This window comes from Dasypus novemcinctus, chromosome 13 (genome assembly GCF_030445035.2).
Source record: "Dasypus novemcinctus isolate mDasNov1 chromosome 13, mDasNov1.1.hap2, whole genome shotgun sequence".
NCBI lineage: Eukaryota > Metazoa > Chordata > Mammalia > Cingulata > Dasypodidae > Dasypus > Dasypus novemcinctus.
Genome location: NC_080685.1, coordinates 53,682,961 through 53,704,092, shown reverse-complemented (window position 1 = coordinate 53,704,092; position 21,132 = coordinate 53,682,961). Strand labels below are relative to the sequence as shown.

Genomic DNA, 21,132 nt, shown 5'->3' with positions numbered 1-21,132 from the left:
GAGACCTAGTAGTTCAAGCCTAGGAAGCAGTCATGACTTCTCCCAACACACACGGCCAGTTAGAGGCTGGACCAGTCTGGGGCTCAAGACACTTTCTTCCTACCCCTTCTTTCTCCCAGTTCCCTAAAACAAGTTGAAGTTGGAAGGAGGCTGTTCTCAGAGCTTCTCTTCTCCTTGACAATTCTCAGGGTGAGAATCAAATGCAAAGATACAGAAGTGGGAGGAAGTCCCCAGAGATGGGAGCCCCAGGAAGGGTCACTTTGCTGGAAGAGGCCAGCTTAGCAGGGCAAAACCTCCCTTGATGCCTAGAAGGGATGTGGGATCATTAAACAGTTTTTCCATCCTACAAAGCCTCTCACTAGCTGCAGTTGCTGGCCAAATCATAGATTAGTTACAGCTGTAGCCTCAACTACAAGACACGCTATCCTTACCCCAGCTCCAACTTCCTCCTTGGGCTGCATCTTCCCACCTGCTGGACACTAGTGGCCCTTGTGGGGGAACCTTTCTCAGGGCCATTCAAGGTAAGAGAGATTTAAGACAAGGCTTGTAAGGTTTGGTAAGTGGGACTCACCTTGTTAGAATAAAGGTGAGCTCCACTTCAAAGAGATCTACTTGACAAAACCTGAATATATTAAAGAGGTCAACTAGGAACTCTATTTATATCAGGAAAGTTCATTTCTACTTTATAACAAGATCCTCCACAGGGTGGGAGGGAATGGCTGTCCTAAGTCTATGCCGTAACACAGGCATTAGGGACAGGTTTCTCCTCTCACAATGTCCATTGGTGAATCACCCACTGGAGTGGAAAATGACACAGCCAGGGTCTAAAATCTATGATGGTATTCGTTTTGGGGCAGGGATGGGGGAGAGGACCTGTGTCACTGGTTTGAAGGTGAGTTCGTGGGAAAGGACTTTGAACTACAGTAGCTATGTGTCCATGGTCTTGCTTTCACAGGGTTTTTCTATTGTTTTTCTATTGTGGCAAAAGATTTTTTCAAAAGGCACCACTGGTAGAGAATGTGCTCAGGGAGATAAACCCCTCTTACTACTGTTCTCTAGTGTTGCTTCTAGAAAGGTTATCAGCTTTGATCTCAAGCAAAGCTGAGTTCAGATGCTAGCTCACTTATTTGGATGAGTCTTGTAAAGTCTTCAAACTTCTCATCTATAAAATGGGAATACTAATACTTGCACTGCTATTATAAGAATCAGAGATAATGGTTATAAATCTTCATAGAGCCTAGCATACATTAGACCCTCAAATGGGAGCCATAATTAATATTTTTCAGCCACTGAGATATGTGTGCTGGATAGCTGAATGTTAAGTGCTTTAGTTTTCTGGCTGCTAGAACAAATCATCACTTAGTGGGTTGGCTTAAACAGTAGGAATTTATTGGCTCACAGTTTTGAGGCTGGGAGAAGTTCAAATTTGAGGCATCAGCAAGGTGATGCTTTCTCCCCAAAGATGGATACTGGACATTGTGTGTCCTGTCGTGGCCCACTGGGTGGTCCGGGGGAGAGTGTGCACTACAACGTGGGCCACTGTCCATGTGGTGCAGCAGTGCTCCAGAATGTATTTGCCAGGTACAGTGGATGTGCCGCAATGATAGAAGAGGTTGATGTGGGAGGGGTGGGGTAGGTGGGTTGGGGGATATATGGGGACCTCATATTCTTTTAATGTCTCAATATCTGTACATCAGTTTCAGTAAATATGGTATGAATATGTTAAAAGATTATTGCTGTGGAAGGGAAAAGGTTTTATATTGGATATGTGGGAGTACTGTATATTGTATATATGAATTACTGTGATCTAAAACTCTTGTGAAGATAAGCTTAATAATTAGAAAAAAGAAAAGAAAAAGATAGGATGTAGAATTTCTCCAAATTAATATGTATTCTATATCTAACCTTTAAACTCATCGCTATATTCCATTTTACTATTAAGGGAACCTGGCATTATATTGGCTTCACTTTTCAGGAATTTTTGGATCACAGAGTGGTTCCACAATGGCAGCAGAGGAATACTGGTGTGGGATGTTATTGACAGGGGACATATGGTTGACAGGGAGTTCTAAGGGCATGTGTCCAGGGTGCATGGAAATGTTTGGATATTTTCATAGTGGAAACAATTAAAAACAACAGCTGGGGGGGTGCTGGGTTCCTGGCCAGGGGGGGCTCTGTCACGGTCCCTAGGGGAGCAGCAGCAGTCCCCCGGGTGCAACAGCAAGGACCAGGAAGGAATGAGGATCCAACAGTGAGCCGCTGATACTAATGACTATGCTTGTGAGCCTGTGCACCTGAAATAAGAACAAGGCCTAGAGCTGCAGGGTGCCTAAGAGTTCCCTCCTGAGAGCCTCTGTGTTGCTCAAATGTGGCCAGTCTCGAAGCCAAACTCAGCATGTAAATGCACTGCCTTCCCCTCAGCATGGGACATGACTCCCAGGGATTAGCCTCCCTGGCGCCGAGGGATCTCTAACAAGTACCAGCTGATGACGTAACTAGAAAATGGCCTTGAATAAAAGGTTCAACTCGGACCAGCAGAATATCCCTATCTACATATAATAACAGGAGTTAAAAATGCTTTTTGACGTAAATCAAGGGGGAAATGGAAAGGACAAATGAGTTTATATGGCTATGAGTCTCTAAAAAAGAGTCTGGAGGTTATCAGAGGGGTTGCCCTTACGCACACCTGAGCAGAGTCTCAGAGACAGATAAAGTAGATATACAACCCCAGGTATTGGTTCTTCTGAGGGCTACAGAGACCCACAGGTTTTATGGTCATGGCAGATGGAGTTCACAGCCATGTCAGTTGGCCCTTCTTTGGAGTTGGTGTTTCTGCATGATAGAGCTGGACTCAGATATGATCTCTTTTCACAAACCTCTCCTGTTACTTTACCAGAATTGTAGTTGGTGCTGGGGTTTAAGATATATCTAGGGGATCTGAATCTCTGGACTGACCATATGATAGCCAGGCCCTCAGCCTCAACAGACTTCAGCTCCTACACTCTGGTTTATTGGACTTACCCCACTCAGCTAACATGGAGTTGAAGAATGTCAACCACCACACCATGGGGCCAAGAGTGCCTACAACTGAAAGCAGAAGGATTGCACCCAGCATCCATGTGGAATCTAAGCCCCCTCTTGACATAGATGTGGAATGGACACAACCAATCCAAGGTCCACAGGATGGAGGAATAGAGTAAGGATTAGAGTGGACTTACTGATATTCTATTCCTGAACTATTGTGGTTAGTAATCGAAGAAAATGTGGCATTGGTGTGGAAAAAGTGGCCATGGTGGCTGCTGGGTGTGGGGAATGGGAGGAAGAGATGAGATGTGGAGGCGTTTTTGGGACTTGGAGTTGTCCTGGGTGGTACTGTAGGGACAATTACCGGACATTGTATATCCTCCCATGGCCCACTGAATGGAATGTGGGAAAGTGTGGGCTATGATGTGGACCATTGACCATGAGGTGCAGCGATGCTCAGAGATGTACTCACCAGATGCAATGGATGTGTCATGATGATAGGGGAGAGTGGTGGGGTGGGGGCGGTGGGAGGTGCGTGGAGACCTCATATTTTCTGAATGTAATATTTTTTAAAAATGAATTAATAAAAAATAAAATAAATATAACATTTAAAAGAAAATAAAGAAGAAAATAAATAAATAAAAGGCCCTATCTACAACGGGTCACACCCACGGGAATGGATTAAGGTTAAAGACATGTTTTTCTGGGGTACATCACTGCAAGCTACCACAACAGGAGCTCATCTTGGAACACGGAGTTTGGGAAGAAAAGTTTGAGGGGCTGGGCCATTCCAAATGCAGCACTGTCTTTGGAGAATGGTCAAAAGTGAGAAAGATACTAAGAGAAGCCAAACTCTTCTTTCATGGCAGGGTCTAAGGGAGAAAGTTCTGTGAAAATTATTGACAAGTAAATATGCTGGGTTGTTGTACTCTGCTGTACATGAGAGCTTGCGAAATTATAATGAAGCAAGTAGTCCTTTGTTTTATACTCACTACAAAAAGGTATGAAACATAGAAGTTATGAAAGGAATAACCATAATCATTTTTTTAAAAAACCAGAAAGGACTTTAAACGCACTTAGTCCAACCCTTCATTTTACAGATGGAGAAACTGAGGACAAAAGAATGCCATCACCTCCTAGTTGGGGTCCTGCCCTTCTTGTCATCTGATATGAAGTATATAGTTCTGAGGGTCTCCTGGAGAAGTCCAAGGACATTTAACCTGAAGACAGCGGCTTGGCTGTGCTTGCTGCTCTGGAAGCTGACCTGCTGCTGAAGCCCAATTTCGAGAAGGTGCTTCAATGTGCTTTGCATGTGCTACAGTGAGGATTTTTAACCAATCCTCTCCCTTTTGTGGGATCAGTTGGAAAATACCTGGTCTGTGTCATTTCCTCCCTTCACATGCTTATGCTATTCTTGAATTCGTGTCTTTTCCATCTTGTGGGATGCAAAAAATGTGGAGAAAACAAATTGTCTAGCCAAGTTTATGAATGTTTCCTGATCTTTAAAATGTGGCCTTTTTAATATGTCTATTAGTAAGACACATGATACAAATTTATTTGTAATCCAATAAAATATCTCATTCTGCTTTTAGGATACAATTGACCACAAAAACACTTCCTCGGTTTCTGACATTCTAGTTAGGAAAATATACTTCACAAGTCAACTAGCAATTCAAGGCCCTGCATGATTAAATGTTTCAGCAGCTCAGAGGTAAAGACAGCTGACACTTAATGTGGTCATAGGAAGCTTCAGAGAAGAAGCTAAGGTTTGAAATGAGCCTAGAAGAATGAGTGCTATTATTGCTGTGAGCTTCTGAAATGCAGGAACTTATCATCTTTGCAAGTTTCCAAAAGGTCCATATCCCTAGTGCCTACCCTGAACCCTACAATAAAGGTTTGTTTACTTGAATCACTTGATAGCTAGTGATAATAGTGCAGGGCTGGGAGACATGAACAAATCCACAGTGTGAAAATAAGCCTTTTGTATTAGTACCACACGCACAGTCTGCTGCAGGAGGCTCCCTGCTGGGAGATAGGGAGAACAACCATGGCACTGGCTGGACAGGCCCTTGGAAGCCTATCCTAAAACAAGGAGTCGCAGAAAATTTTTTAGTTAGGAAGCAAACAGTATGAAAGTGAACCAGAAATAATGGACAGGAAGGATGAGACAGTGAAAGTGGAAGGGCTGAGCGTTGGGGCTGAGCCCAAAAGCTTAGACTTCAATATCCTGGGTTCAAATCCCAGCTCTCCCACATCCTGGCTGAGTGACCCTCAGCTTAATTTCTCTAAGTCTCAGTTTTCTTTTCTGTGAAATGAAAATAATAATAGTACCTACATCGTAGGATTGCTGTGAGAAGTAAAGGAGATAATTTGTGAATGGCACTTAGGGTAATGCTTGGTACCTACTAGCTCTCAATCAATTCACAGCAAAAGAGAAAGCCACCAGAAGCAAGGAGTGCCTACCGCTTCCCGACTCACTAAAACGTTTCACTGGTCCACATTTAGACAGGCTGCAGAATGCACATTGTATTTTTCTTAAATTATATTCCTAGCCTTTATAATTGGCCAACCATCATGCTTTCATGTTCCAGATATACAATCGGTCAGGCAGTTAAAATAATGGATTCAATTCTCATACCATCTCACTCTTCTCACCACCCCAGTCAGCCCCTGCCAGGCCTGAACTGAGAAGAACTAAAAAAAATGTTCAAGGTAAGACTTAAACTTAAGAGATTCCTTCTTTGCGATCCTCCAAGGATCAGCCTCTACATTTTAGATCATGTCTCCCAGCTTAGGGTAGACAGGCACAGAGTTATACCAAGAGGCTCACAATTCAATATGGGCCTGAGTTTTGTCTACAAACTAAAATCCAAAGAGTATGTCTTCCATACATGCCTGAGTGTGGTCAGCAGCAAAAAACATGGGAACAGAAAGGAAAAAATTATAGATCGTGTATCTTTAGGTAATATGGAGCTGTGTGCTAGGTCCAAGATAATAAATGCCTTGGAAATATTCCACTGATTGAAGCTATTAAAATAAGCAGAACATGGATTAGAGTGGACTTGCTGGTATTCTACCATAGAATTATTGTGACTCTAGCAATGGAAGAAACTGTATCATTGATGTGAAGACAGTAGACACGGGAGTTGCTGAAGGCAGGGAGAGGGAAGAAGAGGTGTAACATGGGGGCATTTTCACCACTTGGAGTTGTCCTGAATTATATTGTAGGGACAGATGCAGGACATTATCTATCCCGCCATAACCCACTGAATGGACTGGGAGAGAGTGTAAACTACAATGTAAATTATAATCCATGCTATGTACCAGTGTTCCAAAATGTATCCGTCAAATATAATGACTGTGCCACACTGATGAAAGAACTGGTGATGTGGAAGGGTGGGGTGTGGGGGTATATGGGATCCTCCTACATTTTTTAAGGTAACATTGTGTATGATCTATGTGTATTTTTTTAACACTATTTTTAAAAGATTAAAAATAAAATAAGCAGAGGGATGTCACAAATGGTCTTTTTCCTTGATTCCAAGACTTATGGAGATTTTCCAAGGCAAAAAATAAGAAAGCTTTTCTTCCCCTCCCTAGTCCCCCAAAACTGATTGTCAGTACACAAAGAGATAGAATCTCTCTACACACAAAACCCAGAATTTTTATCCAGAGAGAAGGCAGCCAAGAAAAATATCAGAATGTAAGCATGATTAAACGTTCCCTGTGCCTCCAAGAAGCTCTTACCTGTCCTGCCATTCAGAAGAATTGGTTTTCCCTCCAGTTCTTCTCTCATGGGGATAACGCTGATCTTATACTCAGTCCCGGGCTGCAGACCTGGACACAAGGTGGACAGAGCTGGCTGTGAGTGAGGCTCCAGACCCCGCCCCGGCAAGCTGTGGGGTCACCCAAAGGCTAACCTCTATCTTAAGGCAGGTAAAGAGTCACAGAACCAGTGAAATACGAGGCTTCTTGCTCAAGGACACAGGGTAGAGCCGAGGAGAATTTCGTGGAGTCCCCGTTCCTTTGTGGGGTCCCCTACCTCTTATTTCTCCATTTCACTGACTGCCCCAAATATTTTTCTGCTCCCAACCATCCTTTTCCCTTAAAGGTTGCCTTCTTTCTCATTATAATAGTTAGTCTGGATTTTTTTTTTTAAGTCCTTCCCCAGGAGAAGCAATTTGATTGATTGGGCCTCAAGGCACACCCACTTTTTCCTCCCCAGCCCCACCCAACCACCAGGACAAGGACAAAGAGTCCTGCTCAAGACTAAACTCCCGGAATGCACAGCTGAGCAAAGCCCTAGAGGAGGATTTACCATGAAGCTAAGAAGCCTCGGTGCCCCTCACTGGCATGCCCTTACTTGCTGCTCATAATTGCGTATTACTTTTCTTACAGAGGTCCCTGAACATTACATAATCTTCAGGCACCACAAAACGTGATCAACCCCCATGTGGCCCACTTCCTTAACAGCTGTCTGATTTTCAGCTGTCAGCAGGATTAGCCCAGATGTGAGACAGGGACCGCTCCCCCGACCGAGGCCTCATTGACAGAGCTTCATCGGGTGCACCAGGCGGAACCTGTCCATAGTCGTCAATCTCTCTCTCCCTCCATCTCCCTCTTACACACACACACACAAACGTTCTCCCAAAAAGAATGTCTGTAGACCACCAAATCCATCCTGAGACACAGACAAGGTCTTTAAGACGGTGAGGTGTAGTCTCTTAACAAGGTGTTCTGCAATTCCAGGTGCACACACCTTAGAGGGCTCGTGTCTGGGAGTTTCGGGGTAAGGGTTCAAGTGGGGTTCCTAAGGACACTCTGACCGGTGGCGATGCCGGTCCCTCTGCACGCCGTCCCCACCTTAGCATCTGCAGCAAACACCTCACCCCCCAGGGCCGGGTCCTTACCGGTGAGGTCATAGCGGCTCTTGGGGTCGCTGCTCTTGGGCACGGTGACCTCGGCCACCTCCTGCCCTTCCAGTGGGCCATACTGCAGCTTGTAGTAGTCCACCTGGGCCGGGGGATTCTCCCACTCCACTTCGAGAGAGTGCTCAGTCTCGCCTGTCACCCAGGCAGTGCCAACTGCAGCAAGGTCTAGGGCAGGGGCCAGAAAGAGCAGTGAATGGTCCAGGCTCCGGCAGGTCTGTAAAGGGCTACCAAGTCAGCTCCCTCTCTCGACACATGGAGAGCCGGCTTCAGCCTCAAGCCACAGCCCTTAGCCCAAGTCTTGGAGCTACCAAAGTGGCAAATAAACTGTTGGATTTCAAACTGTCTCTTGAGGACAGACTTTCAGGACAGCCTCACTCCCGGGTCCCCTTCCATCAGACACCACGCAGCCCTCCCTTTCCACACTGATGTGGGCCAGGCACTGAGCCACCCTCTAGGTCAGCCACCCAAACCACCCACCGCAGGAGGCAGGTTCTTAGAGCTAAATATTCACTCTTCAGCGCAGCGTCCCTGACTGCAGAGACTCAGCCCCAGGCTCAGGCCTTCCATGTACAATTTGAGAAATGCATTTAGAATTGTCTAAAATTTAACTTGCTGATAATACAACCAGCTCCTTCTTGAGTCTTCCGAGGTAAAGCCCTCACCTCTCAAATTCTCCTCTGAGGATTAAACCTAGGCTAAACTAGAAAGTAGATGAATTTTAAGTTGGCCCTTCTGAGTATACTTCCAGCACCTTCTACCAACTTTTAGCACTTCCACCAGGTACGTAGAGTTCCTATGCTGTCCACCCATCTTTCCTAAGAGGAATTACATTTATTCAAAGTAAAATATTAATGGCTAAAAGTATTTCACCCCTCCATGTGTTTCTCACTAAACACACACACACACACGAAATTTTCATAATTAATACAAAATAATAGATCACTGATGTGGCTCTAAGGGAGGCACTTTGGGATTAGGGGTAAGAGTGGGCCTTTGCTGGGAGTTTCTTCCTGACAGCCTTCATGTTACTCAAATGTGGCCAGTCTCGAAGCCAAACTCAGCATGTAGATGCAGTGCATTCCCTCCAGCGTGGGACATGACACCCGGGGATAAGCCTCCCTGGCACCAAGGGATCACTACCAAATACCAGCTGAAGATGCAACTAGAAAATGACCTTGAATTAAAGGTTCAACGTGGATCAGCAGAATATCCCTGTCTACATATAATAACATGACTTTAAAATGCTGTTTGAACTAATGTAAGGGGGAAATGGAAAGGAGAAATGAGTTTATATGGCTGTCTCTAAAAAAGAGTCTGGAGGTTGTCAGAAGGATTGCCCTTATGCACACCTGAGCAGAGTCTCAGAGACAGATAAAGTAGATACAACCTCAGGTATTGGTTCTTTTGAGGGCTAAAGAGACCCATGGGTTCTATGGCAGATGGCAGATGGGGTTCACTGCCATGTCAGTTGGGCCTTCTTTGGAGCTGGTGTTTCTGCGTGATGGAACTGGACTCAAATGGGATCTCTTTTCACAAGACTTTCATGCCACTTTACTGGAATTGTAGTTGGTGTTGGGGTTTAAGATATATTTAGAGGATTTGAATCTCTGGACTGACAATATGATAGCCACGCCCTGAACCTCAACAGACTTCAACTCCTACACTCTTGATATATTGGACTTACCCCACTCAGCTAACATGGAGTTGAAGAATGTCAACCACCACACCATGGAGCCTAGAGTGCCTACAACTGAAAGCAGGAGGATTGCATCCAGTATCCATGTGGAATCTAAGCCCCCTCTTGACATAGATGTGCAATGGACACAACCAATCCAATGTCCACAGAGAAAATGTGGCATTGGTGTGGGAAGGGTGGCCATGGTGGCTTCTGGGTGCGGGGAATGGGAGGAAGAGATGAGATGGGGAGGCGTTTTCGGGACTTGGAGTTGTCCTGGGTGGTGCTTCACAGACAATTACAGGACATTGTAGATCCCCCAGGGCCCACTTGATGGAACGTGGGAGAGTGTGGGCTATGATGTGGACCATTAACTATGAGGTGCAGCGATGCCCAGAGATGTACTTACCAAATGCAATGGATATGTCATGATGATGGGAGAGAGTGTTGCTGTGGGGGGAGTGGGGGATTGGGGAGGTGGGGTTGAATGGGACTTCATATTTTTTGAATGTAATATTTTCTAAAAAATGATTAAAAAAAAAAGAGTGGGCCTTTGGGAGTTGTGAATTCCAATGGCCAAGCCCCAGGCTGATGGTGCCTCACTTTGAAGTTTGGAACAGGGAAGACAAGACCTCCAGATTCTCAGCCTTTCCCCCTTCCTTGGTCATATCCCACCTTCACCTCCTTGGAGGTGTTCCCACCCAGGCTAGCTGACCGCTTGTCAAGAATGTAGTATAAAGATTTGTGCATCAGCAGAGGGTGAACTCAATGACCTCAAGGGTCCCCCAGCTCTGAATGTCTTCATCTCATTCCATTATGGATAAGGAGGCCCTTGGAGCCTTCTCTCTGAAGCTTTTCTCCTTCCTGCCTGGCTCTCACCTGCCAGCTTCTAGGTTCTGTTTTTTCACTTCCTTCAAATATGGGAATTCCTTGAGGCACCTAAAACAGGTCACAAGGTGAATAATGAAAGTGATTCAGAGAAGGTAGAAGGAGTCTCACATGGCTTAAGAGAACTCAGAAGGATTCAACAAATGGAAAAGCAGGGACTTAATGAAAATGTTCAAGATTATTATAGGGATAAGTGTCTCTCAATCTGAGGCTCCTATGAGGAACAAATAAGAATGGATTTAACTTGAATTAGATTAAACAGAAAGACAAACTTCCCAATTGCAGGATTTTACAAGTCCCTAGAACAAGAAGCCAAGAGGGGATGATGCTAAGACTTTGAGAACAGATGTCTCTGTCCAGTGGGAGGCTTTAGGCACCGCCCTGACTGTAGGCAGAGGTGGAAATAGACAAAAAGGTGAGAAAGGGAAAGGGCCCCTGACATCTGTGACCTGGCCTGGCACTCACAGACGGCTAGGTGTTCTCCTGCAGACCGTGAAGAACTTCACGTAGTGTCAACATCAGGTGAAGCCATTTGACCATGATGGATCAAGACAAAAACAAAGGGCATTCCATAAACAGGTCTGGACAGACAAAAACTTGAACATTGTCCAAACCACAAAATTCCCCTATCCTGACCAATATGAGTGACTGCTGCATCTTCCCTATCACAGCGTTAACCTCATTCGAGTCTTCCCTCTTTCTATATAAGATTTATTAAGAATCCCAATCACAGAATTACCCCCACTTCCTGACAGCATCGTATCCAAGCAAATACTATCTTCCTTAAACTCTCCCCAAAACTACCTAACACAAGTCCAAATCCTATAACAAGCCCCTTTAAACACTTTTTTATGGAGACACCTTACAGTTCCCCCATGGTATATTCTCCCTCGCTGCAATAGGCAACAAACCCAACTTGTTCAAATACAGGGGTGTTCCTACCAGTCGTTGGCCAAAGGGCATTGACAAAGGCAATCAAAAAATGTGTCCCCAGGATGACAAGTCCCTCACTGCCTTTTCCATCACTGACCCACCCTTATCCCACCCTCCTCCACCACCAAAGAACATAGGCTGCCTGATATTTCTCCAAGACAACTGAGTGCCAAAGGCCCAACCACCTGGATCTCCCTGGATCTTTCCCTAGGAGCCTAGGGCAGGATGGAGGCAGCTCATTTTTATCAGCATGTAGGACAATACCCAGTGCATAGTAGCTGCTCAATAAAAACATCCTGAGTAGAGATGAATCCGAGTCACTCAAACAAGCAGGTTTCTCTAAACCCTTGAAGATCTAAGCTGCTTTTAAGAATGTGCATGAAGACACACGACTTTCTTAAGAGTAAACAACGATGCTTCCAAGCATTTTGGTGGCACTGGGTGGTGCACTGGAGACAGTTTGCCTCTCCAGATGCAGCCTCCACTATTCTCCAACCCTGCTCTGTATCCCAGGTGATGACCTCTTGAATTACGTCACCTGGGTTCCCTTGCCCTCTGGCTTCTGGTTGGGTTGGCCACTGGGAGTCACTAGCAAAGCAAAGCACAGGGGGAGAAAGAGGCCTGGCAACTGGTTCCCTGTACCCCTTCCCTGTTGGGATAATAGGGACTGCCTGCACCCCTCCACCAAAGCACCTCAGCAGACAGCTCTCTCTGGGTCCCAGTCCCCACAAATATTGTGGGGACAATGGGGAAGAAAGCGTTTAAAATGGGGCCTATATTTGTGGGGACAATGGGGAAGAAAGCGTTTAAAATGGGGCCTATTCTGAGAAACCCAGGGCATCTGGCTGCGTCCTCACCTGTGGTGGCGAGCAGATGCTGCGGGCTGCTGGAAACCTCTTTCTTCACATTCCGCAGGGTGACTATGTACTTGGTTCCAGGCAGCAAACCGAGGATCTCATAGTTGTGCTGCTCCTTGGGCACCTGGATCTTCTTCCCAGAGAGCTCCTCCCCCATGGGGTAGTAGCTGAGGATGTAGTGGTCCACCTCGCTGGCGGGCTCCCAGCTCACCAGCAGGGACTCCTCCGTGCTCCTGAGCAGCTGCAGCCCCTGAGGGGAGACCACTGCAGGCAGAAGGGTGGAGAGAATGGGGAAAGAGGGGAGGGGGTCCATGGCCAATAAGAATTAATTGAGCAGCGACTACACACTTAACCGTATGACGAGGACCCTAGGTCAGGCCCGTGCTCCACTGGCCAGAATGTATACCCTGGTTGGGAGGTACTCAACCCTTCTCCCCACACGTGTAGTCATCAGATCGCATGAGACTAGGCGTTCTCAAAGCGGGATCCCCAGACCAGCAGTGTCAGTAGCGCCCCGGCACTTGTTAGAAATGAAAATTACTCGGCCTACCCCAGACCTGCTGAATCAGACACTCTGGGTGGGATCCAGCAATCTGTGTTTCAGGAAGCCTTCCAGGTGATTCTGATGTAGGCTAAAGGTTGAGGACCCCCGCCCCTCGCATAAGACAGCGGTTAAATGGTACAGTGGGCAGTCCACAGCACGGGGGGAATGAGTCAGGCCGGCCAAGGCGAGTCTCCGCTCTCACCCTTGGCGCAGTCGAGGCCCGTGAAGCCGTCCTCGCAGTAACACTCGCCGGTGTCGCAGAAGCCGTGGCCGCTGCAGTCGCCGGGACACCGCCGCTCGCTGCAGTCCTCCGAGGTGAAGTCCTCGTGGCACTGGCAGGCGCCGCGCACGCACACGCCGTTCCCGCTGCAGTTCTCGGGGCAGGCGGGGTGGCCGCAGTCGGCGCCCACGTAGGGCTCGTCGCAGAGGCAGCGCCCGTCCACGCAGCGCCCGTGGCCGCTGCACGCCCCGGGGCAGGCGGGCCGCTCGCACTCGGCGCCCTCCCAGCCCTGCTCGCAGCGGCAGCTGCACGTCTGCGGGGAGAAGGTCCCGCGGCCGCTGCAGGGGCTGCTCGCATCTGGGGAGGGGGAGGGAAAGGTAGGCTGAGGCTTGAGGGGTCAGGGGTGGGACCGCGAGTCCCCGGAGACCCTAAGAGCAGGCAGGTGACTTCTGGGGCCCAGCCTGGTACTTTCTTTGGAAGCAGGGTGGGGGTCTCCCTAATGGAGAAAGGGTTCCAGCCTTTCCAACGCGAGCCGGCCTCGTGAGCTGTGAAATCTACAACGTCTCCACCTTTCCGTGCTTGAAAAACTTCGCGAAACACTCTCTTCCCCTTTCCCTTCTCATCCCAAACGCTCCCCTGAATTCTCCCGATTCCTTCCTCTCCGGAAGGCGGGGATTACTTAGTATCTTTGCAAGTTTTCAAAAGGACCAGCCAAGGATGTCACCTAACTCCCTGGGGGAGGCAAATAAGACCCGGGTTTGTGCTGGAGAGAGCTGGACCAAGCAAGTCAGAGAGGAGCGGGACTTGAAGCCTGGGGACGTGGTTGCAGACCTACCTGCAGAAGCCACAAAATAACCCAGTCTCAATTATGAGGGGGCGGGCGGGGGAAAAGGAATTAACCAGGCTCCCCACAGGTAAATCAGTCCCTCTGACCCTACACAGCAAGAGACGGTTGGAGGGAAAGCCTTCACCCCCTTTTCTCCAATGCTTCTGTCCGTCAGCAGAGTCCCCTCTTCTCCTGCCCCCTTTCCTGCATCTCAACACCATCTTGCCTTTCTAAAAGCACTTCCAAAGTAGAAGCTCCTGGAGAGCAACGCCTGTTCTGCCTTTTCTTCATGAGATGACCCCAGTGCCTAGGCGGGTCTGGCATGTAGGGGTGCTCTGAATCGGCCTGGGCCGTTTATGTTCCTAAAAGTGTCATGGGAGGGGACTGCGGCTACATATAAAACCAAATCATAGTACTTTTTTACTAATAAAAGAATTACAATTTGCTGACTATCTCGCGTGGGTCAGGAATTTTATGTACATCATCTTTAATTCTCAGAACTATGCTAATTGGGAGAATTATGCACATTGGGCAATTGAGGAAACGAAAAATTTGTCCAAGTCACACAGCTAAAAAGAGGCAGAACTGGTGTTTGAACCCAGTCCCGTCTAGCTCCAAAGCCTCCCATCTCTCCTCTACTTCCCATTGCTTCCTCTCTGAGTACAGGTGGAATCCATAGGTAAAACAGCCCTGGGACCCTTCTCACCTGGAAGCACTAACCTGGGGATCTAAACTCTCTTCAAGAGCTGCTTAGTCCCTCCCTACTCAGAACTCCCAGATGTCTCTGATGCTAGTGCCAATGAATAAACAGCAGGGACATGATGGTCCCCCAAGGGAAACCCAGAGCAAGAGGTGGGAATGCACCAGATTCACAGAGTTGATAGAACACCTGGTCCATAGTAAGTGCTCATTAAGTTTGTTGGATGAATACTAATGAACTCACCGGTAGCTCCTTGGCAGCAGCGTTGTACACTACATTGCTCTTTTATCTCCACCATCTCTTCCTCCAGCTTCTTCACCCGGGCCAGCAGGTCCTGGATACTGCCTGCCAACTCACAGTCCTTCTGTGGAGTCTGGAGGCGGATATTGTGCCTGAAGATGATGTTCTGTTCCTCTCCGGCCTCCTCCGGGGCCAAGAGCGAGTCCCCATCGTCAGCAAGGGACTGAGGGTCAGCTTCCACCTGGACCAGGGAAGACTTGGGCACGTCGATCTTGTAGGTGTGGCTGACGGTGACCTGCTGCTCCTTGTTGCTGCAGCCATGGGACTTGGAGGTGGCGGGGGCTGAGGCTGCCAGGAGCACTGAGCCAAGCAGGAGCCCCAGGGAGAAGCAGAACATCCCCGGCAGACCCATCCTTGGAGAGAAGGAAGCAGGCCGGCCAGGAGGCCTGTGTCCAGAGAAGGCATGGAAGAAAGCCACGGAGATTTATTTAAGGACGTTTGTTTTTCATGGATTCTATCCACATAGTCTGCTGAGAGATCAGCAGAGAGAATTCCTCCTGTATCTCCTGAGGAGCCTTACTACATTACTTTCCATTCCTTACTCACACATTGCACATTTCTGTCCCGTCTTTGCTTAAATTCTTTACACTATGTGGGATGCCTTCTTCTTCACTTCTAATTCTAGATTCCCCTGCACTTTAATATTAGAAGAATGGCTATTGCTATCTTAATTGAGGCTGTACTATGTGCCAGGTTTTGATCCATTTTATAACCATAAAATTATCTTTTCATTATTAGTGTCAATGATAACTGCACATGGAGCACTTACTATGCACCAGGCACTATGCTGGTTGTTATATAAATCAGCTCATTCAATCTTCATGACAATCTTTGTGGAATATACTATTATTACCAACATTTTACAAATGGTGAAACTGAGGCACAGCTACCTTAAATGTCTAGCCCACAGGTGCACAGCTAAGAGTGGCAGGATTTGAACCCAGGCAGTTTGACTCCAGAGTCTATTCTCGGCACCACTGCTTTGCACATAGGAGGAGGTTGAGCAAGTTGTCCTGAGTAACTCGGCCAGTGAGGGCAGAGCCCACTCAGACACTGACTCCAGGACCAGTGTCCTTCTCACCACCCCTGCTGATGAGCCAGCAAACTGGAGGACTTTCTAGTAAAAAATACCTTCCCACGCAGATTCCGCTCATGTACCCCCACCTCACCTTCCTCCCACAAAGCTTTCAGGTGCATGTACTGATCCCTCTCAGCTGGTCTCTTACCAGTTTACCTTGTTTATAGTGAGCCTTGTATGGATCTTAGCTCTCCACTAGGACAGGACTCGAGGGTGATTGCCCTTGGGGCCCAACACAGGGGACCAGAGTCACAGAGGAAGGGGGTTCAGTCGCTTTCAACCAGTCAGGGCATGAATGGCCCTGATTTGTAAATCAGGCTGTTAGGGTTCTTTGTTTGTATGTTCTTAATTTATTTATTTTCTATTGTGCTAATATGTACATTAACATAAAATTTGCCACTTTAGTCATTTTTAAGTGTACAATTCAGTGGCATTAATTACATTCACAAGTTGGTTACCATCACCACCAGTCATTATCAAAACTTCTTCAACCCAAACAGAAACTTTGTGCCTATTAAGAAATAACACAGGAAGCAGATGTGGCTCAAGTGATTGAGCTCCCACCTACCACATGGGAGGTCCCTGGTTTGGTTCCCAGTGCCTCCTGGCAAGACAGTGAGCTGGCACAACAAGATGACTCAACAAGGAGGCACAAAGAGGAAAGACAGTGAGAAACACAACAAAAGCAGGAAGCTGAGGTGGCTTAAGCAACTGAGCACCTCTCTCCCACATGGGAGGTCCCGGGTTTGGTTCTGGTACCTCCTAAAGAGAAGCCAGGCAGACACAGAGAACACACATGGAATGCAGACAATAAGCATAAACAATACGGGGGGGGGGGGCAGTAAATAAATAAAATGATAGGTCTTTAAAAAAAAAAAAGAAATAACACCCCTTACACCACCATCGTCCATCACCCCCACCCCTACCCCCAGTTCCCTGCCCCATCCACTAGGAAAACTCCGATCTACTTTCAGCTCTATGAATTTCGGGCCCTTCTCTGCCACCAGAAGGTGGCGTGGGCCTTTACCCTCTCCTCGGCCCTTTTCCTCTCCTGTCCAAGACCCTCCCTGGGATGGCACAGTCTTTGATCACTCACAAGCCGAGACCACGCGAGACCCAGCTTGCCCCTCCCGTCGCCTCACCGGCACCTCAGCCACAAGAGCTCATCTCACTTGGGCTTTCATGCCACAGTTCTGGAACCAACTCAAGATCTGTCAGCATTGGTACCAGAGAGTCTGAAGAAGCCAGGAACTTTCTCTCCTGGTGCCTGTGTCCAGGTCAAGGCCAAGCTCTCCCTCCCCATTGCCAGAGGCAGCTGTGATGTGCAGAGGAGTCCCACGTGTCTGACCTTGGGAAGGCTGCCTGCCCTGCACTTCCTTTCCCTAGTGCTCCCCGCATTGCCTGAGGAAAGCACTTAGCACCATCCCGAGCACAGAATAAGTGCCCAGTAAGTGCTGTGAGGTTTGTTTTGTTTTGAAAAACGATTCGGTATGACTTCTTTTGTCCTAATCTTTTTTATTGTGAAAGATACCTGTACTGAAAAGAGCATAAAACATAAATTGTACAGCTTCGTGGATTCTTGTATAGGCAACAGCCACGTAACCATCATCTGGATCAAGAAGGAGAGCATTGCTAGCATCCCAGGAGCCCCCGCATGCTGCCACCGGATACTGCCACTTTTCTGACTCAGTGTTTAGAAATAGCAGATCCTGATCAAAGCAGTTAAATTGTGTAGACAATTATGTTGATCAGAAAACGGACAAACCTTTCCTTGTCATTAAACCATGTTCTAACAACTACTTTTTTTTCACTTTTAGTAATCTTGTTTTTTGGGTTTTGGGTTTTTCTTGTTTTTTTTTTTTTTAATATCAGGAAATGGAGGATGAAAAGCCATGGCTGAATTGTATTCATAATAATTATAATATTATTACAGTAGTAGTAATTATGTGTCCAGTTGCTGCTGCATGCCAGGCATTGCCCAGGTGTGTTAATCCTCATAGTTGCTATCCAAGGTCAGTGCTCCTAGCTCCATTCAGTGGGGGAGGAAACCAGATCTGAGAGGTAAAGAGGCTTGCTGGGAGATGCCCGTGTCAGTAAGAGGCAGAGCAGCGCTGGAGCCACTCCACCTGAGGGCAAGCTCCCGCTTGCTGGGCACGTCTGATACATCCTGATACAAATAACAAGAGCCCAGTATATACCTGGCCCTGGCCCATTCCTCCTTTACTGCAGATGTCCTGTATGTGGTTCCCAATGGATTCACCTCCACTCTGAGTTCAGCAGAACTGTGCCAAGTTCTTCTTCATGCTACCCTTTACTCACTCCTTCTTTCCTTTTCCTATTATCCAAAACACATGTTATTGATAATAATAATAGCTCACCTCTACTACATCTCAGGCCCTGAACTCAACACTTTGCAGTGTGTCCACTTTGAAGTGGTCAAGGGACATTCCTCGTTGCCTTGGGACTTGGACAATGGGTAAAAGTGCCCACACAATTTGAAGAGAGCTGCTCTAGTGGAAGGTTTCGTTTGTTTGCTTTGGTGGAGGAAGGAGGAGGTGCCAAGAGACAGGTGGCCTGAAGGAATTCAGTGCTGGGAATTTGGCAGAGAGAGGAGGGGTTCCCAGCAGGAGGGACCTGCGCTCCAGAGTTTGGAGAGACCTAAATTGTCCCATAGGCCTGACTGATGCCAGAAAAGTGAGCGAGCTTAGAGCCTTCAAGAGGACCGCTGCGGTCCAGGAGCTCAGGGGAGGGAAATTCCCCCGTGAAAAGATGGGGGGTCTCCAAAGCACCCACAGCGTCTCCCCAGAGGGAAGTGGGCAGCATAACAAGGGCATTCCGATAAGCAGGGAACTGCCAAGGCCCGCAGCCAAACAGAAACTCCCCTCCCCTTCTCCTGGAGCCCTGCCTCGCCCTGCCTCGCCCTGCCTCGCCCTGCCTCCCTCTGCCGCCTGGAGAAGCCAGAAGTTGATGCACAAGTGGGGAGAAGTGAGGAAGGAGAGACCAGGTAGGGGTGGCCCCTTCCCTCCTGTCTACGGGGAGCGAGGGGAGAAGAAAGGGTGGGGACCCGGTCCGAGTTTGGGGTTCTGATGTTGAAATGGACTTGCCTTTTCATAAAAGCCATTCTCTTCTAATACCAAGGGCCACCAAAAAGCTCAGGGATCTGCTGGAGATTTTGTCAGGCGGTGGGGAAGGTGGCGGGGGAGCGCCAGTAGAGTGAATGGGATGGCAGGCGGAGGATATAAATAATGCTATTTCCGGGAAAGTTCAGCCCAATCACAAAACGGTCACATGCATATTCCCCCTTTAATCCCCAAGACGGTAACTGAGGTTTAGAAGCTTCAAGCAACGTGCCCCAGATTATGCAACTGATGCGTGCCAGGCCACAGATTCAAACCCGGGGGCTCGGTCTCCGAAGCCCGAGCCGTGAGCGCTGGCGCCTCTGCCTCGCGCAGCACAGACTGCTCTCCCGCACGCGGCGGCCCACGCGGCGGCACACGCGGCGGCGCACAGGGCGGCACACGCGGCGGCACACGCGGCGGCGCACAGGGCGGCACACGCGGCGGCACACGCGGCGGCCCACGCGGCGGCGCACAGGGCGGCCCACGCGGCGGCCCACGCGGCGGCGCACAGGGCGGCCCACGCGGCGGCCCACGCGGCGGCCCACGGGGCGGCACACGCGGCGGCTCACGGGGCGGCACACGCGGCGGCGCACGGGGCGGCCCACGCGGCGGCGCACAGGGCGGCACACGCGGCGGCGCACGGGGCGGCACACGCGGCGGCGCACGGGGCGGCACACGCGGCGGCGCACGCGGCGGCGCACAGGGCGGCACACGCGGCGGCGCACGCGGCGGCGCACAGGGCGGCACACGCGGCGGCGCACGCGGCGGCGCACAGGGCGGCACACGCGGCGGCACACGCGCCTCCACAGCCCACGGCGCCCGTCCGCGCAGCAGGAGGCCCCGGGGGCGTACGCGTCTACGCGGCCGCCGCCAGTCCCACCCCCGCCCCGCGCTCGCTGTTCGCGCGCAGACGGCTCCCTGAGGAAGCTCGGAGTGAATGCGAAAGAGCCAGGGACTCCTGCCATAAACCACGGCAAGCCTGCCTAAAGCCCCGTCCCTCAGGGTTTGCTTTCGAAGCCTGGATTGTGAGAAACCCCAGAAACTCGGGGATGCGCCCCCCGTGTCCCCTTTCATTCTGAATTGTAACGAGATGTCCTTGCAAATTACAGACTCTCACACTCCTTCCATCCATCTCGGATTTTCCTTGCTCGAAAGAAGATGAGAGGAGGGACAGTCCTCGCCCTAGCACTCCTGTCTCGTGTAATGAGCCAGAAGAGAAGCCTTCTGGCTCTCTCGCCAACACTTGGCAGGCGAGTGCTCCCGTTTTATGGGAAGCAATGACTTCACCACCTCTTTAGGAAGAACCGCAGACCACAGAGAGAGTCCTGGGGCAGGTGGGGAGCCTAACGTCAGCAAGAAAAGTGCAGGGAAATGATTCAGCTGAGGAAACGTTTCCCTGGCAAGTGGGTAACTGCTATAGGAATGTGTGAGCTCCCGAGGGTGTAACTGCAGGGAATTTGTGTGCCTGGTCCCCAGCAGGAGGCCAGTGTCACCAAGTATCTCTGTCTTCTAGACTACAAGTTTGTCTTTATTTCTGACCGGAGGAAGGGCGTTGGGTGGTGTGGTAAGGTAGGAGGTAGAGGCCCTTTAGGACACTGGACAAATGTTTCCTGATTTTGCTTTTTTGTGAGCAAGTCTCTTAGGGTGTGTGCTGCTGACCACGTGCTGGAAGGAGGGTCCCAGGTTCGACCCTGGGAGAGACACTGCAATGGCAGGACACGGCATTTCTGCCCTATGCACTCACGTGGTGCCTGAACTCACCCCTGGGGCTTTAATTTACAGCCATGTACTGACAGCTCTCAAGCCCCTGTGTGTGTTCCTAGCCCAGGCAGCCCTTGAAGTTCAGAGATGGCCTTGACTGGTGGGTACTGTGCTAACTGCTTTATAAACATTCTCATTTAATCCTCAAAATCCTGGAAACCAATTAATATTCTTTGTTAAAGGTACTCAGAGAGATTAGGTCACTTGTCCTAGGACACACAGCTAATCAGTGGCAGACACCAGGTTTGTCTGCTCTCCAGTTCTGTATTCTTCATC

At 49.0% G+C, this 21,132-nt stretch overlaps 1 protein-coding gene across 1 annotated transcript in view; it reads right to left on the bottom strand.

Annotated features, from left to right (window-relative positions):
- The window catches only part of TNN (tenascin N), a 67,839-nt gene extending 52,566 nt beyond the window's left edge, over nt 1-15,273 (bottom strand). The window contains exons 1-5 of the mRNA XM_058310158.2: nt 14,842-15,273; nt 13,055-13,429; nt 12,309-12,572; nt 7,935-8,120; nt 6,772-6,861 (exon numbers count right to left, since the gene is read on the bottom strand). Coding sequence (XP_058166141.1) covers nt 6,772-6,861; nt 7,935-8,120; nt 12,309-12,572; nt 13,055-13,429; nt 14,842-15,250 — 1,324 coding nt within the window. The 5' untranslated portion in view covers nt 15,251-15,273. The remainder of the gene's footprint in view (nt 1-6,771; nt 6,862-7,934; nt 8,121-12,308; nt 12,573-13,054; nt 13,430-14,841) is intronic.
- Nucleotides 15,274-21,132: the final 5,859 nt, after the last annotated feature.